Source organism: Sipha flava, unplaced genomic scaffold, assembly GCF_003268045.1.
Source record: "Sipha flava isolate LNK unplaced genomic scaffold, YSA_version1 271_pilon_pilon, whole genome shotgun sequence".
Classification (NCBI taxonomy): Eukaryota; Metazoa; Arthropoda; class Insecta; order Hemiptera; family Aphididae; genus Sipha; species Sipha flava.
The window spans coordinates 166,635-187,414 of record NW_020272935.1 but is presented as its reverse complement, the minus strand read 5'-3'; the positions used below and the strand labels follow the sequence as shown (position 1 = coordinate 187,414).

Sequence of the window (20,780 nt, the reverse complement as noted above, 5' to 3'; positions counted from 1 at the left end):
TGAACACAAAAACAATATGCACGTAATCAGAAAATAGGAAATTAAATATATTATTAGCGATTGTAATTACATGGACTAAACGTAAGTTTTAACTAATAAATCATTGGATTACAACACGGGGTACACGTAACTGAAAAATAACAATCGAATGGGTCGACAACATGTTTGTGGGTCAATACAAATACAAGTACATTTATTGTAAAAATATTATCAACAATTCGAATAAGTATTCTTAAAAGTTAAAAATAAAAATAAATGTATAGTAGTTTATAAAAAAAATAATAAAACAATAAATACATTTCGTAAGAAAAGAGTGTGAAGACATATTTCTTTGGAGAGGGGGAGGAGTAAAAAGTTTGGTGAAAAATAAATAAAAGCGATCCACAAATGATTAGCTGAACTTACGTCCAGTATGTAACACAGTAGTTACACTTAATTATATTAAAAATAATATATACATATATATATAAATACCCTAAACACAAATTTCGTTTTAAGTACACAATAATAGGAAAACAAGTTTTGAGAGCCGTTCACATGTACCATACATATATTTATAAATATATATATATATATATATATATATATATACTTAAATTAGTATTTATTAACCTATAGTATTAGTATAGTATAACTATACTATAGTATAGTATTAGTATATATATAATTATATATATACTTAGATAATAATATATGTATTACATACGTATAAGTATACGACGCATGCATTGGCAAACGCGTACACAACACTGGTCCGAACAACGCACCGACTTATGTTTAATTTGTTTTTAAACATATCATTTTCAGACGTGGCCGAGTACACTATTGCTGCGGGTGGCTATCCCACGTGACTAGAAGGATTTTGGTGCGGACGTTTTCCGCCGGTCGTCGGACTGTGGCGGCGGTGGGAGGACAGCGGCGACCCGTCGCGGTCAATCCACCGTGATTACCGACGAAGCCTGCGTGGTGGCGCTGCCGTTGCTGGAAAACGAGCTGCGCGTCATGTCGGTGTCGGTGGGCAGGTGCGCGGCGGCCACGTTGGGCAGCTGCGAAGCGACTGCCGTGGAAACTGGGTAAGCGGCCACGGACGTCTTGCCGAATCGGATGCCACCCGGCCGGCTAAACCACCGGCCAAACACGTGTTGTGGTCCAGCCGCTGCGGTCGTTCCGGGCCCGGACTTGACGGGCGCGGTCACGGACGAGGCGACCGTAGCGTTCCGCACGTTGTCGTAGAAGCTGCTGCACCGCTTGCGCCGGCAGAATATGCGGCAGAGTTCACGGTGCACGCGCCGGTTGCGGTGCGCGAACAGTACAGGGGTGATGACGGCGTGTGCGGACAACGAGAGCAGCGCGACCAGCGAGCCCGAGGACGAGACACCACGGTCACTCGACAGCAGCGGCCACTGAGACAGTTTGAGCACCGCGTACGGCGTCCAACACGCGGCCGCTGTAATGATCACTAGCACGGATATCTTGGCCGCCCGCGTCTCCTCCCGGTAACGGAACATACTCGCGTTCGATATCCTGTACCTGTAAACACGCAAATACGTCTTCCATTAGTATCATCGCGTGACAGTTTCTTACACATCTGTTCACACGAATGCAGTAAGCTACGATGACGGCGTAGTTATACGATGACTAAGAAATTAAACCATAATAGGTACGGATAATTTTAATTTTCTTTAATTTTTCAAGATTTTTTAAAAACAAATATTTTAGTAATGATTGGAATGATAATAGGCGAATAATTGTGATGTTTCACAACAAATCATGTAACATTTAATACAAGGCCCAATCTATTATTAAATAGATTTACTATTCTGAAATCATCAATTCCAAAATTGCCTATGATAACCTGTCTTTGCATACATCTATTAACGCGTGATCGATATACTTTTCATCAAAACCGAATAGAGAATGGGATAGGGAGGACAAAAGTCCCGGGACTATACTAGAGTGAAACAATTCTAATTGATTTTATGTGTGTGTAATTGTCTAATTAATAACAAAGTTGTGTGAGCAATATGTTAGCTACATGGAGGATTATTATGTATTTCATAATATGATTTCCTCTTTTCTTCAGTTTATAAAATAATTTAATCAAACGCTATGTTTTTTTTATTCACCTATTATTAAACTTAAATACTGATATTATGCTGTATATGATATATATCTGTAAATCTTAAAATAAGTATAAGTAAAAGAGACCCAGAATCAAGGTCGGATTAAGGGGGGTCTAGCCGGGGTAGTAGCCCCGGGGCCCTCTCAAGTACCCAAGTGAAAAGTGCACAAACAAATTTAAGTCGATACACATTTTATATCATACCAAAACTAGTAGTTTTATAGACATAAATTGTATATACCTATTCATTTTATAATTTTATAATGCAACCGACAATTTGTAAAATAGTTAAATAAATGTATCGTTCTGCGAGCCTATTAAGCAGCTTTGTAAAGCATGTTTTGTCAAAAGGGCCCATTTAAAATTTCAGCCCCAGGGCCTAAAAGGTGCTTAATTCGGCCTTGCCCAGAATTTATCAGCCCCGAGGTCCATAAAAACTCTCGACGGGCCTACTTTTCATTAAACTTTATTTTTTCGACCGTATTTTAAGGTGTAAACATGTACGCGTACTATCCTGATGCTAATTACGTATTATCCGAACAAAATGTTAACCAAAAGGCAACACACGTACACGTTTTACGATTTAATTAAACGGCTATTATATATACTTCACACAATGTGTGCAGAGAACACAGTTCTCGGAGCTAGGTATAATATGGTAAATAAAATAGGAAATCATAGAATTTTTTCATAGAAAATAAACCAAGGAGAAACGCATTGCACTATCCGATGGGCCGTATACGAGATAATATTTCTATAAAATCAAACAAACGAAGTCGAGGTCCATAATTCGGCGGCGATCATTTTACGCGTTTGACTGGTTTTCCTCGCGACTTACTCTATCTCTGATTTCCCTGTCCCTGGGCGTCCTCGCCCAATTTTGATATATCCAGTTCGTTTTTTCGTAAGAACCATGAAACATTTTAGAACTATCATTTTATTTTTTAAGGATAGGTCAATGATGTAAATGAGTTGAGATTTCAGTTTCTCAACAATAATAGATGTATGTATAAATAAATGATTGGATATTAGAAATTTAGATTAATAAGTAAGAAATTAAAATCTACAACTTTAGAAAGTAGTTAATAATACGAATATTTTAAGACACCCACATTTTATGAAACGAATAATGACAATTACGAAAATTATACTTTTTTTTATGTTACAATAGTTATTATTGAATATGTTTATCTATGTTTTTATGTGCATATATATTTTGAGGGATTTATTATTATTTATGTACGTAAATAACACTAGGCACTACAGTGAGATTAATTTTCCGCGCGGTGTCAGTTATTGTCATAAATCGTCTGCAACCCGTTCTCTGTGAGAACGCCGTTTTCTGCTACTGCCATCGTCGTATTATTATTATTATCCGCACAACCGTAATGATTAAGGCTAAGGACTTCTAGGAGTTTGCATATTTTTCAATAATCATTCAAAACATAGCTACGTAGAATAGCAATCTGTTTTGTAGCAATACGAGGTTATATTTAAAATTTATAATTGCATATTTTGCATATTTGACCATTTTTGATATGATGATGTAATTTTTTTAAATATTTTATAATTGAAAGAACATTTTTTTAAATAGAATTTTTGGAGCCGAGCCTTATGGTTCTATTTATATAAAATTAATGTTTTCATTTTCCTCGCCGATCACTGGCATTGTTACTTCTCGGTACACCGATCGAATGATAAGGCGATAATTATATAAAAATAACATTCTATGAATTATGAACTATATGGCTGTATTTCTGTCTCGAATATTTTTGTTTTCAATTAGTTCATAGTTGTTAGTTGACAGTTTGTGTTTTGCGGTTGTATCGTTGTGCGTTATTCGTATCGTTTTTTCGTGCTCAGTGCTGTACATTTTTTATTTTCGTATAGTATCGTGTGAATCCATAATAAAAGAATTAAAATGCCTAAACCAAAACCAAAACTTTATGATCGACTTAACGATTTTGTGAAAGAATTTGGCCAAACAATATTTTCGGCTGATAAATCTGTACTGTATTGTAAAATATGTGACATTAAGATTAATGCTGAGAAACGATTTACGGTAATTCAACATGTAAAAACAGCAAAACACATCCAGGGTATTAATCGACAAGAATTGAAGTCAAACAAAACTCAACAACTCGTATTTAATTCTTTCAAAAAAAAAAAAAAAACGATTTTAATAAAGACTCATGCAAAGCAATATTGTCGGCAAATATACCTTTTTATAAATTAGAAAATAAAGATTTTTGAGAATTTTTAGAACTTAACACTAAAAAAGAGATACCAAAAGAAGCTACTCTCCGTAAAGGCTATGTTGACGAAATATTTATGGAAACAATAGAAAAAATTAAAAAGTGTGTTGACGGAAAAAAATTTGGATCTCAATTGATGAAACTACTGACGCAGAAGGGCGATTTATCGCCAACGTAATAATGGGAACTTTAACAGCTGATGAACCAAGTAGTATTTTTTTATTAAATTCAGAAGAATTACAAAAAGCAAACCATTTGACCATTTTCAAGCTTTTTGATCAATCATTGAATTTGCTCTGGCCGCAAGGTGTGAAATACGATGACGTGCTTTTGTGACTGATGCTGCGCCTTACATGATTAAGGCGGGCAAAGCGATTCAAAATTTATACTCTCAAACAATACATGTAACTTGTTTAGCACACGGGCTTCACCGTGTTACTGAAGAAGTAAGAAACCAATATAAAACTGTTGATCAGCTCGTATCCAATGTGAAAAAATCTTTTCTTAAAGCACCGTCACGAATTCAAACATTAAAATCTATTCCACCTGATATTCCTTTACCTCCGCAGCCTATTTTAACAAGATGGAGTACATGGATAGATGTCATTTTATACTATTGCAAACATTTCAAAATAATTAAAATGCTTGATTAGAACGATGCAGAATCTATCAAAAAATGTAAGCAAATTTTAATATCAAATAATTTGGAAGTAAATTTAGCTTTTATTATGTCAAATTACGGATTTATTTTTACAACTATCGCTCGTCTTGAACCCAAGGCATTGCACTCACTGAATCCATTAAAATAATTAAAACTACAAAATTCTGTATACATTCTGAAAAAATTGGAGGTTCTACAAAAGCAAAAGCGATTTATGACAAAATTAAAAATGTTATGGAGAAAAATGTTAGATTTGATCAATTAAAAAAAAATATCAAACATATTAAGTAGACAAAACGAATCTATGGACGGATTGTCTGCAGATATTAGCAGTGGTGATTTACCATTTTATAAGTTTGCACTAATATGTTCCGTAGATATGAAGAGTTCCTTTTCTAATTATAAAAATATTTTGGCTGATAACAGGAGGTCATTCAAATTTTTTAACTTAAGAAAATATCTTATAGTTCAATGTAATGCTCAAAGTGATTGTAAGTATTATATTTATTCAAAATATATAAAAATATATTCAATTTAAAAGTTGTTATTTTAATGAAATATTAAATTTTTGTTTTAGAATAAGCTCGAAGTAAGAACTATACAAATCTCCCCGAACTACCTATAAGTATTATTTGTTAACTTATCTTATTTATACAAGTTTTTTTTTTCTTAGATTACAAATTATAATGTTGTAAATGCTATCAAAAAATTAAAATATAAAGATTTTATTAAAAACTAGGCAATTTTTTTTTTTTTAATGCATATTCTAGTAGCATATTAAGTGATTTTTTGAGACATAACTGTATGCATATTTTAAGGTTTTTAAGGAAATGAAATCCCTAGCACTATTAATGATGTTTATTCGGTACAGAATCGCGCAAATGTTTTTGAATACCTAAAAGATAATCTAACAGGTGACTTTACGTTTCGCGCAAGTACGATGTGACCCTAACAAAAATCTATTTGACTTTCAACTGTACGTCGCGTTGTATCACAGTTTCGTGTATAAATATAAAGGTGCATTTACATTACGGCCGCGAACGCGAATGAACGCTAACGAATGCGAATGAACACGAACGCGAATTCGGTAAAGATTCGGCCCCACCGTGCAGACTATTCGTTCGTGTTCTTTCTTCAGCATTCGTCAGCATTCGCTTGCCTTCGCTCGGAATTTGAGTTTCAAAATACTGTTTAATATAAATGTGAACACAAGCGAATCGGTTGTGATGAGCCGAATCACGTTCACACTGAATGTCATTTCTTTTGATCTTACCGCTAACCCATCGAACCGCTCCGAAGGCGAACGAATGGTACAAATGACCGTTCGTTCGCGTTCGGCGTACTGTTTACACTTAATCGTTAGTAAGCCGAATTCGCGTTCGTTCGCGTTCGCGGCCGCAATGTAAACGCACCTTTAAGATAATTCAAAATTACTAATTATACTGGACAAACGGTCGAATTTTATTAGAAAAACATAGAGCGTGCAAAATTAATAAAATCTTATCGCATTTATTAGTTACGTTACCTAATGACGTAACATTTTTCTTATTGATTTCGTTGATTTGTACGTCACTTGTTTTCATATTGTTTATGTAAACAAAATTGCGATGAATTCAGTGTTTGGAGGATTAAGCATATTTAGTTATTCAACATTTTGTATTAAGCCCTTAAAGGTTCCCTAGAAAAACGTTTTGATTACGGTTATGTTATCACCAGGGCTCGGAACTTTATGCGCTAAAAAACCATGAAATAAGTGCATACGTATGCACTAAAAAAAACCAAAATATGCGGTATAATATGCATTTATTATTTTATAAAAGATGTATTTAAAAGCATAATTAATAATTATAAAAACAAAATTTTTTTTTTATTTTATTTGTATTTTTCTTTTGATAATGAAGCTGTTCTATACTGGATCTATTCCCAGAGTCCTAAATTTAAAAAAAATAAAATTCATCAAATACAGCGATTATTAAATCATGTTAGATATTCATTGTTATATTTACTTGAATTACACTGAATGATAAAATGCTTTTTTATGTTTTCAAGTTTAAATGATCGTCTGTTGTGGCTCAGAAGGTTTTTGTAAACAGAAAATGATCTTTCGACATCCACTGACGTAATTGGTGCGTACTTGTAGAAAATAAGTTCATTTGTTGACAAATCTTCGGGAAGACTATCCATGGTGGAGATAGATCCACTAAGTATTGACGAGATTTGTTTTAATGTTTTTAATCCGATATTTTTAGACAAAACATTTTCCATTTTTTCATAGACTTTTTTCCCTGGTTCACCTTGAACGGATTTTAATTGTGTTTGAACATTGTCCACGATACTCAACGATTCAGCTAAAGGCATGTTTTTTGTCTGCAGTTTCAAAATTGATTCAGAATTTGAAGTAATTACACCAAATTATTTTGAACATGTTCTTTTACCAAATTTTTTTTTGTAACTTTAATACTTAAAGCATCATTGGAGTCCAACATATTTACAACATCACAAATTTTTTCGTAATATTTACAATAATAAAGTACAGCATTGATCCAAGTACCCCATCAGGTTATAATTGGTTCTGGAGGTAAAGGGATATCCGGTGGGTAATTTTTTAAAATTTGTATGCGTGATAGTGCTTTTTTAAATATTTTTTTTACATTAGCTACAATTTTATCAACAGTACCAAATTGATTTCGTACTTCCTTCGAAACTCTATGGAGGCCATGAGCAGCACAAGTCACATGTACCATTTTAGAGTAGAGTGCATTCAGAGATTTTCCACACTTTACCATATACGGCGCAGCGTCGGACAAAAATAATAAAACGTTGTCGTGTCTTATCCCATCAGGCCATAAAATGCTTAAAGATTTGTCAAAAAGTTTAGAAACTGTAGAGTGATTGGTCTTTTCTAGTGCTTCAGTATTCAGTAAAAAAATTGGACCAGCAGTATCCTCTTCTAAAGACCCTATTATTACATTAGCTATATACCGACCTTCTGCGTCTGTTGTTTCATCAAGTGACACCCAAATTTTTCGGTCGAAAACACGTTGCCTAATTTTTTCCATCATTTCGCTATAGCAGTCGTCTAAATAGAATTTTCGAAGTACTGATTCTGTGGGGACATCTTTTCTTGAATAAACTTCCAAAAATGTCCGAAACTCTATATTTGATAGTTTATTTAGTGGTATATTAGCCGAGACCATAGCTTTGCATAAATCCAGGTTGAACTTCGATTTTTTAAACGGTAAATCATTGGTTAATAGTTGTTGGCACTTGGTCTCTTGTTGATTTTCTTTACGTTTAACAGAACGCAAATGTTTTTCTGTTTTCAAGTGCTGTATTACACTGGATCTTCTTTCCGAATCGACTTTCGTTTCGCAATATTTGCAAAATAATACCCTAGTGTCAATACTAAAAATATTTTTACCGAACTCAGACACGAAAGTATTTAAACGACTACTTAATTTTTTTTTTTAGGCATTTTAATTTTTGTCTAACAAATATTAAAATCAGAATATTACGTGGCACATAAGCGGTAATCGAGCACGGTAAGCAAACAATACGAACTACGAACACACTAATTTATTAAAGTAACAGACCACCGTTATCGAATATGTTTTCGACACACGATCAAACACATACTAACACACACCACGAATATACAACGATTTTATCTAACGAGCGACTTCAATATAAATAAAACCTGGGCGGTCATTACGGTAAAGGTGGGAACAGACTATTGTCACGTCACGTGAACTCACGTGCTGTCAGGGGCGGATTGACCTATCGGGAAATTGGGAATCTTACCGATGGGCCGGTCCTTGTTTGGGCCGCTCTATATTATTATATAATTACCGAAAAAAAAGTTTTATTTTATAAAATAAATAAAAATAAATATATATTGAAAGATGCATTTAGATCAAACTTCAAGTTCAAGTTGGAACTGATTAATCATGTGACTTATCCAAAACTATTATAGCTATAATTATAGTAAAGTTACTGTAGATTTTACTAATTTAGGGGTGAAACTAAACAAATTTTGAAATTGATGCAAAATAAAGCATTTTTTTATGAGGGGGGAGGGGTAAAATAGTTTAATTTGTGGTTCATGGGTCGGTTTGTTTCATATTTCCTGGGCCGAAAATAATTGTCGATCCACCCCTGCATGCTGTCATGTTGGCACATTAAATCCGTAATATCATGCTTAGAAATAAACTATAGTCACATTATATCATGTCATACTTTATCATGTCACAATTTAGTACTTAGTCACTGTGTTTTGGTGTAAGGTTTGAACTTAAGGTCTGTTACACAAGTTTTTTTTTCTTAAGTAAAATTAAAATGGAAATAGTAACTTCAAGTAGTTCAGAGTGGAAAGAGGAATTAGAAACTCCAGCTGTTTTTGCAGTTTTGGACGAACAAAATAAAAAATCCATCCGATCGTGCTGGGTACATGATATTTATAAAAAAAGATCAACATTGGAAAAACTCTATCGTCTAGTTCAAGAACTTTGAAACGATCCAAAACGATTTCATATGTATTTCTGAATGACGATAGAAAAATTTGATTATTTACACGACATTATTAAAAATATATATTTTTCTAAATAGACCAAAATCGTGATGACACTTGAGTCGAAAATGTGTGTGATGTTTGAAAATCAAAACGCGGTATCACGCGTGAGCTAGGAAATATGACGTGACGCGCATGAGGTGACATTAGTGTGGCGCTGATACATTAAAATACTGTATAAATCTATATCCCTCAATTTTTTTCGGTTACGTAATAACATGTAACGTCACATGGGCTCATGTGACGTGACAATAGTCTGTTCCCACCTTAAGAGTAACGGCCAATTCTTATTTCTTAGTAAAAACACTATAAACCATGCGGGCGAGCATGGTAGAGATAGCATGGCAAATATAGACTAGAAAACCGTATGCAGCGGCTATTTATTTTTAAATTATTTAATTTACAATATTCAATTATCAAAAAATTGTTTGTTGTTGATTTCTTATAAATTTTTACCATAAAATGCATTTATATATTCAAAATCTTTAAATATGCATAATCATATAAATTTGGTAAAATATGCAAAAATATGCAACATCAACTTTTGTATTTCAACTGTATGGTTCATGAAACAAATTTGTATCGAATCAGATTTGAAATATGCAGCTTCCTGAGAAAGATGCAAATGCATAAAGTTCCGAGTCCTGGTTATCATGCAAAGGCATACATTAGACGCGTTTCCACGTTACCACGTATCAGATATTATATGTGAGTAATCAGACGGACCACTTCAGCCACCACCAATTTAAATGAGCAAATTAAAATTAAAAAATATTATATTATACTTACACATACATCCATCGTGGTTGAGTTTAAATACAATATAGTAACATTTTATTGTGTTTAGTAATGTTACAGATTATTATGGTTATGATATACATATATTATTAATAATTATTGTAAAGCAGTCGAGTTTGATCAAAGTGTCTATACAACACAAAACTATCAAGTTCAATTATGTACACATACACACACACACAAACTTCTTGCAGTACTACAACAACGACCGAGCTTAATTAACTACTAACATGTGGCATCGAAATAAAACTTGTGTTACATATGATATTTACAACGTATTTTACGAAAGTATGCACAGCAAATCTCCAGAATTAATAAAAATAATCAAACTCTTTCTTATAATTTATAGAGATAAATTCTATACTTTTGTAGAAAATCTGAATAATCTTTTGAACTAAAAGAAAAATATTGTATTAAATATAATAATGTTTTAATATCACTTTATTTCATTTTCTGATAATTTCAAACCCATAAAATGATATTAAATAACATACTTTTTTTTTCTAAAAACTAAAACAAAAAATATTCAAAATCATGACATTAATAAGGATAAAAAGTTTAAACGTCAACATTTTCAAAATAATAAACTCTGTAAAATGGCTATCTTCAAATGTTTTGAAAATAATAAAATAAAAAGTTGGTTTTTAAACCTATACTATCATTTATAAATGTAATTAATATAATATGAATATTTGTAGTTATCCATCTAAGTCATAGGAAAAAATCAGAATTTGATTACTTCTATTATTTCAGGAGATATTGCAATGGTTACGCAATGACGATTTCTTGATGTTTTGCATAAAACGATAGTGATAATAATAATGAGTAATGTTGTTAATATAATAGGTAATTAGTAGCTTATTGAAATTTATTTTTTAATACTCGATATCAATCGAATAAACCATTGATTAAAATAAATGTTTGGTGTGTCACGTGTTAACATGTAAACAGTATTTAATCTAACAACAATCTTGTATCAGTATAATTTATACATTTCCATAGGTATAATTAGGTAGCCCCATACGAAATATTATGTATATTTATTTACTTACTAATTATTATGATTGTAATTGTATTTTTCTTCAATTTTAATATTCTAAATATATAATCACCCCTAAATAATGTACATACGCTTTTTGCAATCAATTAAAGAATTAAATAATTACAAGCACCATAATACCTCTCCGTTGATTTATAATATACAAATGTACAAACATTATATATTGATATACTATATAACTTTCAAATTTATATAATTAATTATCGTAAATTAATTAAAATCTATTACTGAAATCTTGAATTTTTTTTCTTCATTAAATTGATAAGTTTTTATAAAAACAAACAAATGTTATTCCATTACTATCCGTTGAGTTTTTAAATCGTATAGCATATTGATAGTTTATTACATTTTGATTTGAGTATTATAAATGTTGTTTTTTTACCATGAAAGAAACCGAAACAATTTAAATAATATAAATATTTTTCCTATTTAGAAATATAGAGTGTTTATTATCAACGTGAACTACTTGAATTGTATATTCATCGCGTTATTTTGCTCAACAACGCAACGGAGACGTAAATGCATTGACAAATCTGTCCGATTAAAATTTTAAAGGAAAATTGTTACATGTTATACGATAGTAATACATGGAGACGAATATAGTATAATGGTATATTGTTGTCTCATATTTTCGGGCACAAATAACGTGCCCGTTGATGCTATCGTTAAAATTGTAAACTCTCTACAAACACTAGTCATAACCGTTACGAAATGTTCTAAGTGTATTATAATAGACAACTTACGTTCGAATGTATATTTGGTTCTCGTGTTTTGTATACACACAAAACAGTAACATACGTAGAACTTTTAGAAATAAGGCTTTGAAAGTTAGTTACATGCTATAAACGTAATCAATTACATAGGCTCTCAAACACAATGGCGTACCTGAGAAACATTTTTTTTTTGGGGGGGGGGCATAAATTAATTGCACAATTTTTTATAGTTATAATATAATCTGAAACTTTATTATAAATTATTACTAAATACTTAAAACTCGTGTTGATCACTTGATATCAATGATAACCACATTATAAAATAGTGGCTATATGTGACCATCACTCCTAATCCTAATTCGGTCGATTATTGATATTTTATATTACATTGATAAGTGATATCAAAAACTTTTGATATCAAACACGATTGTAATCGGTGAAAATTAAAAATATTTATAATTTACATTATTTAAGCTGAACAATTAATTTGCATTATAGCATCAAAAAACTTATCGGGGGAGGGGGGGCAAATGCCCCTTCCCCCCTTACAAGTACGCCACTGCCCAAACATTGGAGCTACAAAGACTAAGTTTAAGTATCAAAACGCCATTAATTATATCACTGACTATAATAATAAGCCATGATAATATTTCCATGAAATATTTCTTGTATATTTGTATTTACGTTTATTTTTTATTTTTAAACCTATGAAAATATTAAAACAATTAAACCATATAACAAAAGAGGTATTTGAAGCGAGATTATATTATTTACGAAATATTTTTATTTAAAAGATATGATACACGCTAGGGTGGGTACGAGCATACCAAACGAACGATTAGGTCATACAGATCATACATTGACAGAAAAATAATGTAAGTATAGGCTAAATGAGTTCAAAGTAGGGATCAGATAATTATGAACGATAGCAGAAACGGTCATGTGCGGAATATATTAAAGAGAGGGGAGGTTAGGTTAGTATTCTTCAAAAAAACGCTATAACGAAAATAATATTACTGAGTAAATTTTCACATGTCGATTAGCTACCAAATACCTATGCTCCCCTTATATTTCACAAAAACTTTGCACAGATATGGCCACTGAAAACTTCAATAACATCATCCTGTGTATTAAAAATAATCACTTTTTGCTAACGAAAATGATGGCGACCTAAACTTGATTATGATTTCATTACGCAATCACAGCTCGAAAATAACAGCGTATTTAAATGTAATATATGCAAGAGTGAGATGAACGACGTATAAAATATATAGTGCATACCTCAGGTGGTTTACAATGGAACTAGAGGTGCTCTTGAGACTAGCTCGAGCGGACGAGTGTTGGAACGGAAGTGGTTTGAACGGCGTCTCCGGTTCGTATGTGACAGCCGCTTGTAGGGAGACGGCCTCCAAGGTTTCGTCTTCCTCTTCGTGTATGGTAGGAACTATAGTATTGTATTCGTTATTGATAATGTTATTTATGTTATTGTTGCTCGTGCTGTTGTTGTTATTGTTGTACAACAGTTGTTGTTGCTGCTGCTGGTGCAGTTGTTGCTGTTGGAGCGGTTGTTGCTGTTGCTGGAACGACTGCTGGTGCTGCTGCTGCTGCTGCTGCGACTGCGGTGGCTGCTGCTGTTGGAGTGGCTGTTGCTGCTGCTGGAGTTGATCGGGCACGGATCCGTTGCGACGGGCCCGTTCGCTGTTCCGGTGCGCCGCGGTGCAAATCTTCACGTACACTACGCACACGGTAACGAATGGCACGGCGTACAGGAGCGCGGTGTATGTCACGGGGAACGCGTGTCGAAACACGTCGGGTGCGACAGGCAATTCGCGAACCGCGGATAGGGCGCCGGCTAGCATGGACAGGCACCAGGTGATGGCCACGGTCGCTGCAAAACTGGCCGCGTTCACTGTCACGTGGTACCGCAGCGGATCAATGACTGCGTAGTATTGGTCTACGGCCACCGTCATGACCGACAACACGGATTGCGCGTACACGGCGCCAGTAAGCCCATACCAAACGGCCGCAGGCATTGGTGACACCCAGCCGCTGAGCAGATCGCTATCCCATAACGTCAGAGGCACGAGAATCCAACTGCTCGCCAAATTCGTAACCAACAAGTTCATAACAAATCTGTGGACACAACAGCCAACATAAATAATTAGTACAAGGAAATAATTATAACGCAATGATAAACAATAGTACATAATAGTAGTGTATTTTTCAACGAGAATTTGCCCCGTCTCACTGCGAAGGAAAAAAATAACGATATTGGTTTTATTCTTATAATAACCCGTGCAAACGTAGCCCACGTACAACGCGACGTTACACCACGCCTTCGTAAAATATTAAAATGTATATTATGTATACCAAATGGAGACTGACAACTGTTATTGGAAAAATATTATATAACTCGGGTAGTAACGAATAACTACGATACATATTAATATTTTACTCTCCGCGTATGTGTATATTTTAAATTTTAAAACCAGATGCAAAAAAAATATCGCCTCCCGAAATAATTCCGTCTATAGTTTATTATTATATTTATTATTATTATACACTGTACCAAAGTAAGCATTCGGGTATTTTTTGCGACACATAACGTCTTGACCCTCGAAAAATGACAACTTTACATCATTATAATAATATTAATAACGGGAACGCAGACCATATCATTGTTATATGATTGACGTACATCATTACATCATACAGTTGAAAACCTCGTAATAATCCCATATAAGTGTCTGCGGATGAACTATTATGTACGTCTCTAGTGCACCACGCAATTAAAAATAATTGAACACTGCACACGAGAAATGTATCAAGTAAAAATGGCTAAAAATAAAACGTGAAATCTCGGCACAATGCAATGTTTTTCGCTGCATATAGTAGATAGTAATGAAAATATAAATAAAACAAATAGTTCTCGTGAAAAAGTACAAATTATATCACATGGTACAACTCGTAATCAAAACTCAAATCAAAACTAAACACAATGATAAACACAAAACAAAAAATTATTGTTCTTCCAGGGAAAATGTAACAACGGCTCAAGTGAATCGTTTTTTAATTATGAATTATCACTCAGAATATATGAAATATCACTAACTGCGACGGTAATAAAATATTTTACTGTGTAAAATACGCATATTATATACAGTATCAAAGAGAAAATTATAAACATCTATTGAATATTATCAAATGCATATACTATTAATGTAAAGAGTGTTAAGGCATTTTTTTGTTTGTAAAAAGATCAAAAATAGATAAATCACTGGTATTTTTAATCTAAATATCATCAATCCTACATTTACATTATTAGCAAAACATACACAAATAAATACAGATAAACACTCCGAATAAAATATGTTCAAACCGTTTTCTTACGATTAATACACAAGGCTGAAAATGTATAAAACGCAATATAATACATCCTTAATTTAACAATTCCATTGAACTTTGATATTCTAAAAATTTGTCACAGTTAAGAAAGCGTCGGAGGCATGATCAATTTAATCAATCTTTTTCTAATTTACCTTGTCAATCAACAGAAAAAAAGTAATTTTACTTAACTAATTGGCTGTAATATGATTGAACAAATTTATCGGCGTATCAAAGGATATAAGAATACAAAAAAAAACCTACACGATTGAGCATAAAAAACTCTACGATGTAGCCTATTTCAATTTTGAACTATATTAATACTAATTTTCTCTCAAAATTTGTGTTTCTATTTTCTCAGTTGAATTTTGAATGTAATTGTGTTATCTAGAAGTTTAAATTACATAACGTTTATCTAACCTTGAAAAAATTATTGCTGAACATTTATTATTGATACAACTTCATCTCAAAAGATTATCTGTTTTTCGTTCACTAATTAATTTATGTTTGTAAAAATTTACTAGAGCCAATTCTTGTCTTTTTCCGACAAAATTCCATATTAAAAAAATATAAATATTTATTCATATGACTTAATAATGAGCGCACTAACAAAAATTTTACCTATTAAGGTTAAATTAAACTATTACTATTATAAATGTATAACTAATATTCATGAACATTCTAAGGTACTATAGCAAGCAAAATATAACAAATATCACATAAAGTATCAAAATTTAAGTGTAGATGTCTACATTCAAGGCCTCTAACTAGGTCACTGCCTCAGAGGTCACTTTGATGAAATCCTCCAGATCACCATCGAAGCTTCTCGAGTAGGCAATCCAGGATTAGGTGCTGCATTGATTGTATATTTGCAACAAAGTCGCATCCCGGACTCTCTCTGAACTTCCATTTGTACATAAGTTTGTTGCCATGTGCGTATTCTGTTGAGTCTAACCCAAATTTTTCTGGGGAGGTCCATCCCTAAGACTGGAGTGCGTATGTTATCTACTTGGATGCCTCCGGGTCTCTCTCACAGCCATTCAACTTACCACTCATCTGAAGTATTAACCCTCGACTCAGTGATGATTTGAGCTCTTAACAAAAACGGTTTTCGTGATTTAAGCTTCGGGTTAATAATTCCGTCTTTAAGTGTTGGCAACTCCTGGTATGTCTGTCAATTTTGTCTTTTTCTTTGAGCACGCTGTTTCGTCTCCTTATGTGGGGGGCTCTATGTTGGCCAGATAGAGTAGCTATTGTCTGTTTATGCTCAAAACTGTGCCTGATATTTTGCGAATAGCCTTCCTTAGTTGGATATCTACTACCTCTGTGTGGGCACTTTCTGCCTAAACTGGGGCGCAGTATTTTGCGACCAAGTATACCAAGACTAAGAAGGAAGTCTGGAGGACGTTTGTAGCAGCTCCCCAGATGGTGCCAGCTAATTTGTTGATTAGGTCAATTCTAGTTTTCAGTTTTGCTGACACCTTGTGCAGATGTGTCTTAAAAGTTAGCATCCGGTCTAGTGTGTTGCTAAGGTATACGGGTGTCTTTTCATTTTTGATTTTTTTACCGCAAAAATAGACTGATATTTCCTTGCTGGCTTCCCTGTTATTTAGATGAAATATTGTTGTCATGATTTTGGATGGGTTCGGTCTAAGCCTCCATTTCTGGAAAAATTGTTCTAGCCTTAATTGGTCTGATGTCAGGGTTCTCTCGATATTTTCTAGTTTCTTGTCCTGTGCTACTATACAGATGTCGTCTGCATAAGAGAAAATGTTTGATTATGTACATTGTATGTCGTGGGTATATACATTAAAAAGGTTTGGAGCTAAGACAATGACTTGGGGTAAGCCGTTGTTTAGTATTCGTGTTTTGCTTTTCCGATTGCTGAGATAAACTTAGAAATTCCTATTTCCAAGGCTGGCTCTAATGTATTGTATCGATCGTGGGCATCATATAATGTTTGATAGTTTCCATAGTAGACCGTCTTTCCACACCATGTCGCAAGCTGCCGAGAGATCGATAAAGGTAGCTCCGGACTTAATTCTATCATCGTAGCCTTTCTAGACGTGGGACATATGACTTATAATAATAATGTATAAGCCATATGGAATAGTCTAAATTTGTATTTAGTCTAATTAATGTAATTATTATTAAAGTATTATAATATATATGTATACAATTATTATTATTTTAAGAGTAATTTTCTTAAAATTTTTGCGGAACCCCAGGATTAATAATTAATAACAATAATTAATAATTTTGGAATCATAACTATCGTAATTATCTTATAGTATAATATTATGTTCTCCCAATGCTAATACTTAAAATGTTGGTATATCACGGATAAAACTAATATTTATCACATTAAATTAATCGATAACGTTTCCGATAAAGCTTTGCTCGGTCCTCAATTTGTGGCTCGTTTAAATTTAGTATCTTAATAATTGATGTAATAATACATGAAGAATATAAGTTTCAAAATTTTGAGAACGTGAATATGGCAATGTCATATTAAATATTCTATGTTAAATTGTATTGCTAAAAAATTATATGTTCAATCATTTTTCACCAGACTACTTATGTTAACATTTATGTTATGTACCAATGAATACAAAGAAATACAATAATAAACTCAAATTGTGTTATTACAAAATACATTAATACAAGTTCCGATTTCAGGTTTTCTGATCACGGAGCCCCACTGAAAATGTAATATTGTCTACTGTACAAAAAAATATATACGGTAATCAAATACCAGATGCTAAATGGATTCAATCATAAATAATTAATATTAATTACAATTATTTTGTAAATATACAGTTTTGTTAACGCCAATAAAATTTTATTGCAGATTATTAGAACTATAGGTACTTCGAAGTCTAAACAAAAACCGGAATTTCAAAAGAAGAATATATTTAAAAACAGATTGTTACGTGGCCAAAAAATGTATACGTAGTTATAATTTAGTAGTATAGTTTATATGTTATTATATAAGTAAAGATGTTGATAGTTTCAGGTCAGAACCACCAATCATTATAACTGGCACCAAAATAATAGATCCACTTAGCTCGTTAATATTTTCTATTAAATTACAAGTATAAAATACTTGCTAAAAGCCAATAATTAGAAATGTTAGTTTCTTACTTACGTCTTAAAATTATTTTGAGATTTATTTTTTACTCTAGTTTAAATTTACTTTAAACGAAAGAAAATATTTAAAATGATTTTCATATTTTATATTTTTCTTAATTGTATCGTATAGTTACAAAATGTCATTGATATCAAAAAATCAGTTCATTATAACCCTACACAAATTCTACACAAATTTGAATACATCGATCCTTTCAAATAGTAAAGATTTTATACACTCTAAAATGAATCTTATTCGTGGGAATAACAAAGTTAATACTTGTATTAGCAGAAGTTATTTTGAGTTTCATAAATACTAGTAAGCAAAATCTACGACTCAAAGGTCTTTTCAATATATATATATTTCTCTGACATTCTGCCAAAATAAATATTAACATTGATTGCCATAATAACTATCAAATACTATGATATCCATTCCGTCAGTTTTTATCAATTTAGTAAAATGCAAATTTAGTATTATAAAAAAAAAACTTATATGTAAAATGGATACTAAAAAACCAATTTCCACTAAGCGTAAATAAAGAAACGAATGCTTCTTATTTCAGACTTAAAACACATTATAACCTAAATATTTGAACTATACTTGCAGTCCTTTATATACTGGACAAAAATAAATAATTATACCCTACTTTTATTATAATATCATATTTTATTTCCTATAATGAAACGTCTATACAGATTATTAAAAAAACGTGTTAGTGGAAGATAAAACGTTTGCAATACGAGTATACCAATAGACTAAAAACTTTAATTTAATTTATACAAAAACTGTATACGACAGGTTGAAGAATTAAAACTGTCCCTTTATAAACAAAACCTTAAAAAGTAAATTAATATTAATAACATCTTTGCAATTTTATCTGTTTTGACCCTGTCCGTGAAGTGCTTTTTAAGTGCCGTATGTTTTCTTTTATACCATGGAAAAAATATGTAATTATTTATTATATATTGTCCTTGGTAGACGATAAACCTCTTAAAAAATATGAAAACCAAACAGCTCATATTACCTTGGGATTTTGCATCGATAATTGTTTATCTATATCATAACTAACAAATTAAGGGTTCGAATAAATTACAACACACACACGAATACAAACTCAAAGAGTTTATTTTTACTATACAGTACTGTAACAACTAAATATTGCGCACGGGATGATATTTTAAAATGCGCTCTTATGTATTTTTAATTGAAAAATATTTTAATTATTATATATTATTTTTAACAATTGCTTAAATTAATATAATGGACATTGAAATAGTTGTAAATAAAATATACAACATTGCTTGTTGTAAGATTTAACAAAAAATACATTTTTTTCATTTTTACGCCCTCTTAGGAATTGCGTCCAAGACGTAGGCACCTCTCGCCCACTCCTTGCTACGGCCATGGATTTATATAATACACGCCCCAAGTGATTTACTAATAATTAAATAGTATCTAAAATAATAGTATTATAAAGTATTACTCTACAATAATTTCTGACTCATAAACAGTCGATGTAGATCATTGTGTGTAAGTACATTTACGCGTATAAAACATTTATTTAGCATATTTCTTGGTTTTTTCACGTGTTTAATAAATTATCTACAGACTACATTTTTGGCATTAATCCAGCCACAGTATTTTTATTTATTACACGATATAATATAGCATATGCAATGTACATGAAATTATAATTTTGGTTTTAACCGAAAAAGTCAAAGAAATAATTCTATGTAACTCGTATTCATTACAAAATCGCTAAAAATAAAAAATAAAGTATAAATGTTAATAATATTAAGGTTACGAAAAAATAACTAATTCAATTTTGATCATGAACTGAATAACCATATAATTACACATATTCGTATTTAAATATTAAACGTAGGTAATTAACTTCATTGAGACAGTATGTTTTCATTCGTAAAGGTCGCTCCACATTATGAATGTTTCACATTTCACGTTTTTGTTTAATTTCGTAAATATTGTAAATAGTATGTAAAGCTTTTTCGTGAAAACTATTTCCCAGTTATTTCGCATTGCATGTGTTCGTAAACAGAAAGTTTATATCACTAGGTTATAAATTAAAT

General features: G+C 32.1%; 1 protein-coding gene and 1 pseudogene across 2 annotated transcripts in view; both read right to left on the bottom strand.

Moving 5' to 3' along the window:
- Positions 1 to 656: 656 nt before the first annotated feature.
- Positions 657 to 20,780, bottom strand: part of LOC112685248 (octopamine receptor) — a 44,354-nt gene continuing 24,230 nt past the window's right edge. For both annotated transcript variants that reach the window (XM_025557080.1, XM_025557081.1), the window contains exons 3-4: positions 13,458 to 14,309; positions 657 to 1,530 (exon numbers count right to left, since the gene is read on the bottom strand). In XM_025557080.1, coding sequence (XP_025412865.1) covers positions 933 to 1,530; positions 13,458 to 14,309 — 1,450 coding nt within the window. In that variant the 3' untranslated portion in view covers positions 657 to 932. The remainder of the gene's footprint in view (positions 1,531 to 13,457; positions 14,310 to 20,780) is intronic.
- LOC112685249 lies at positions 6,901 to 7,539 on the bottom strand (annotated as a pseudogene).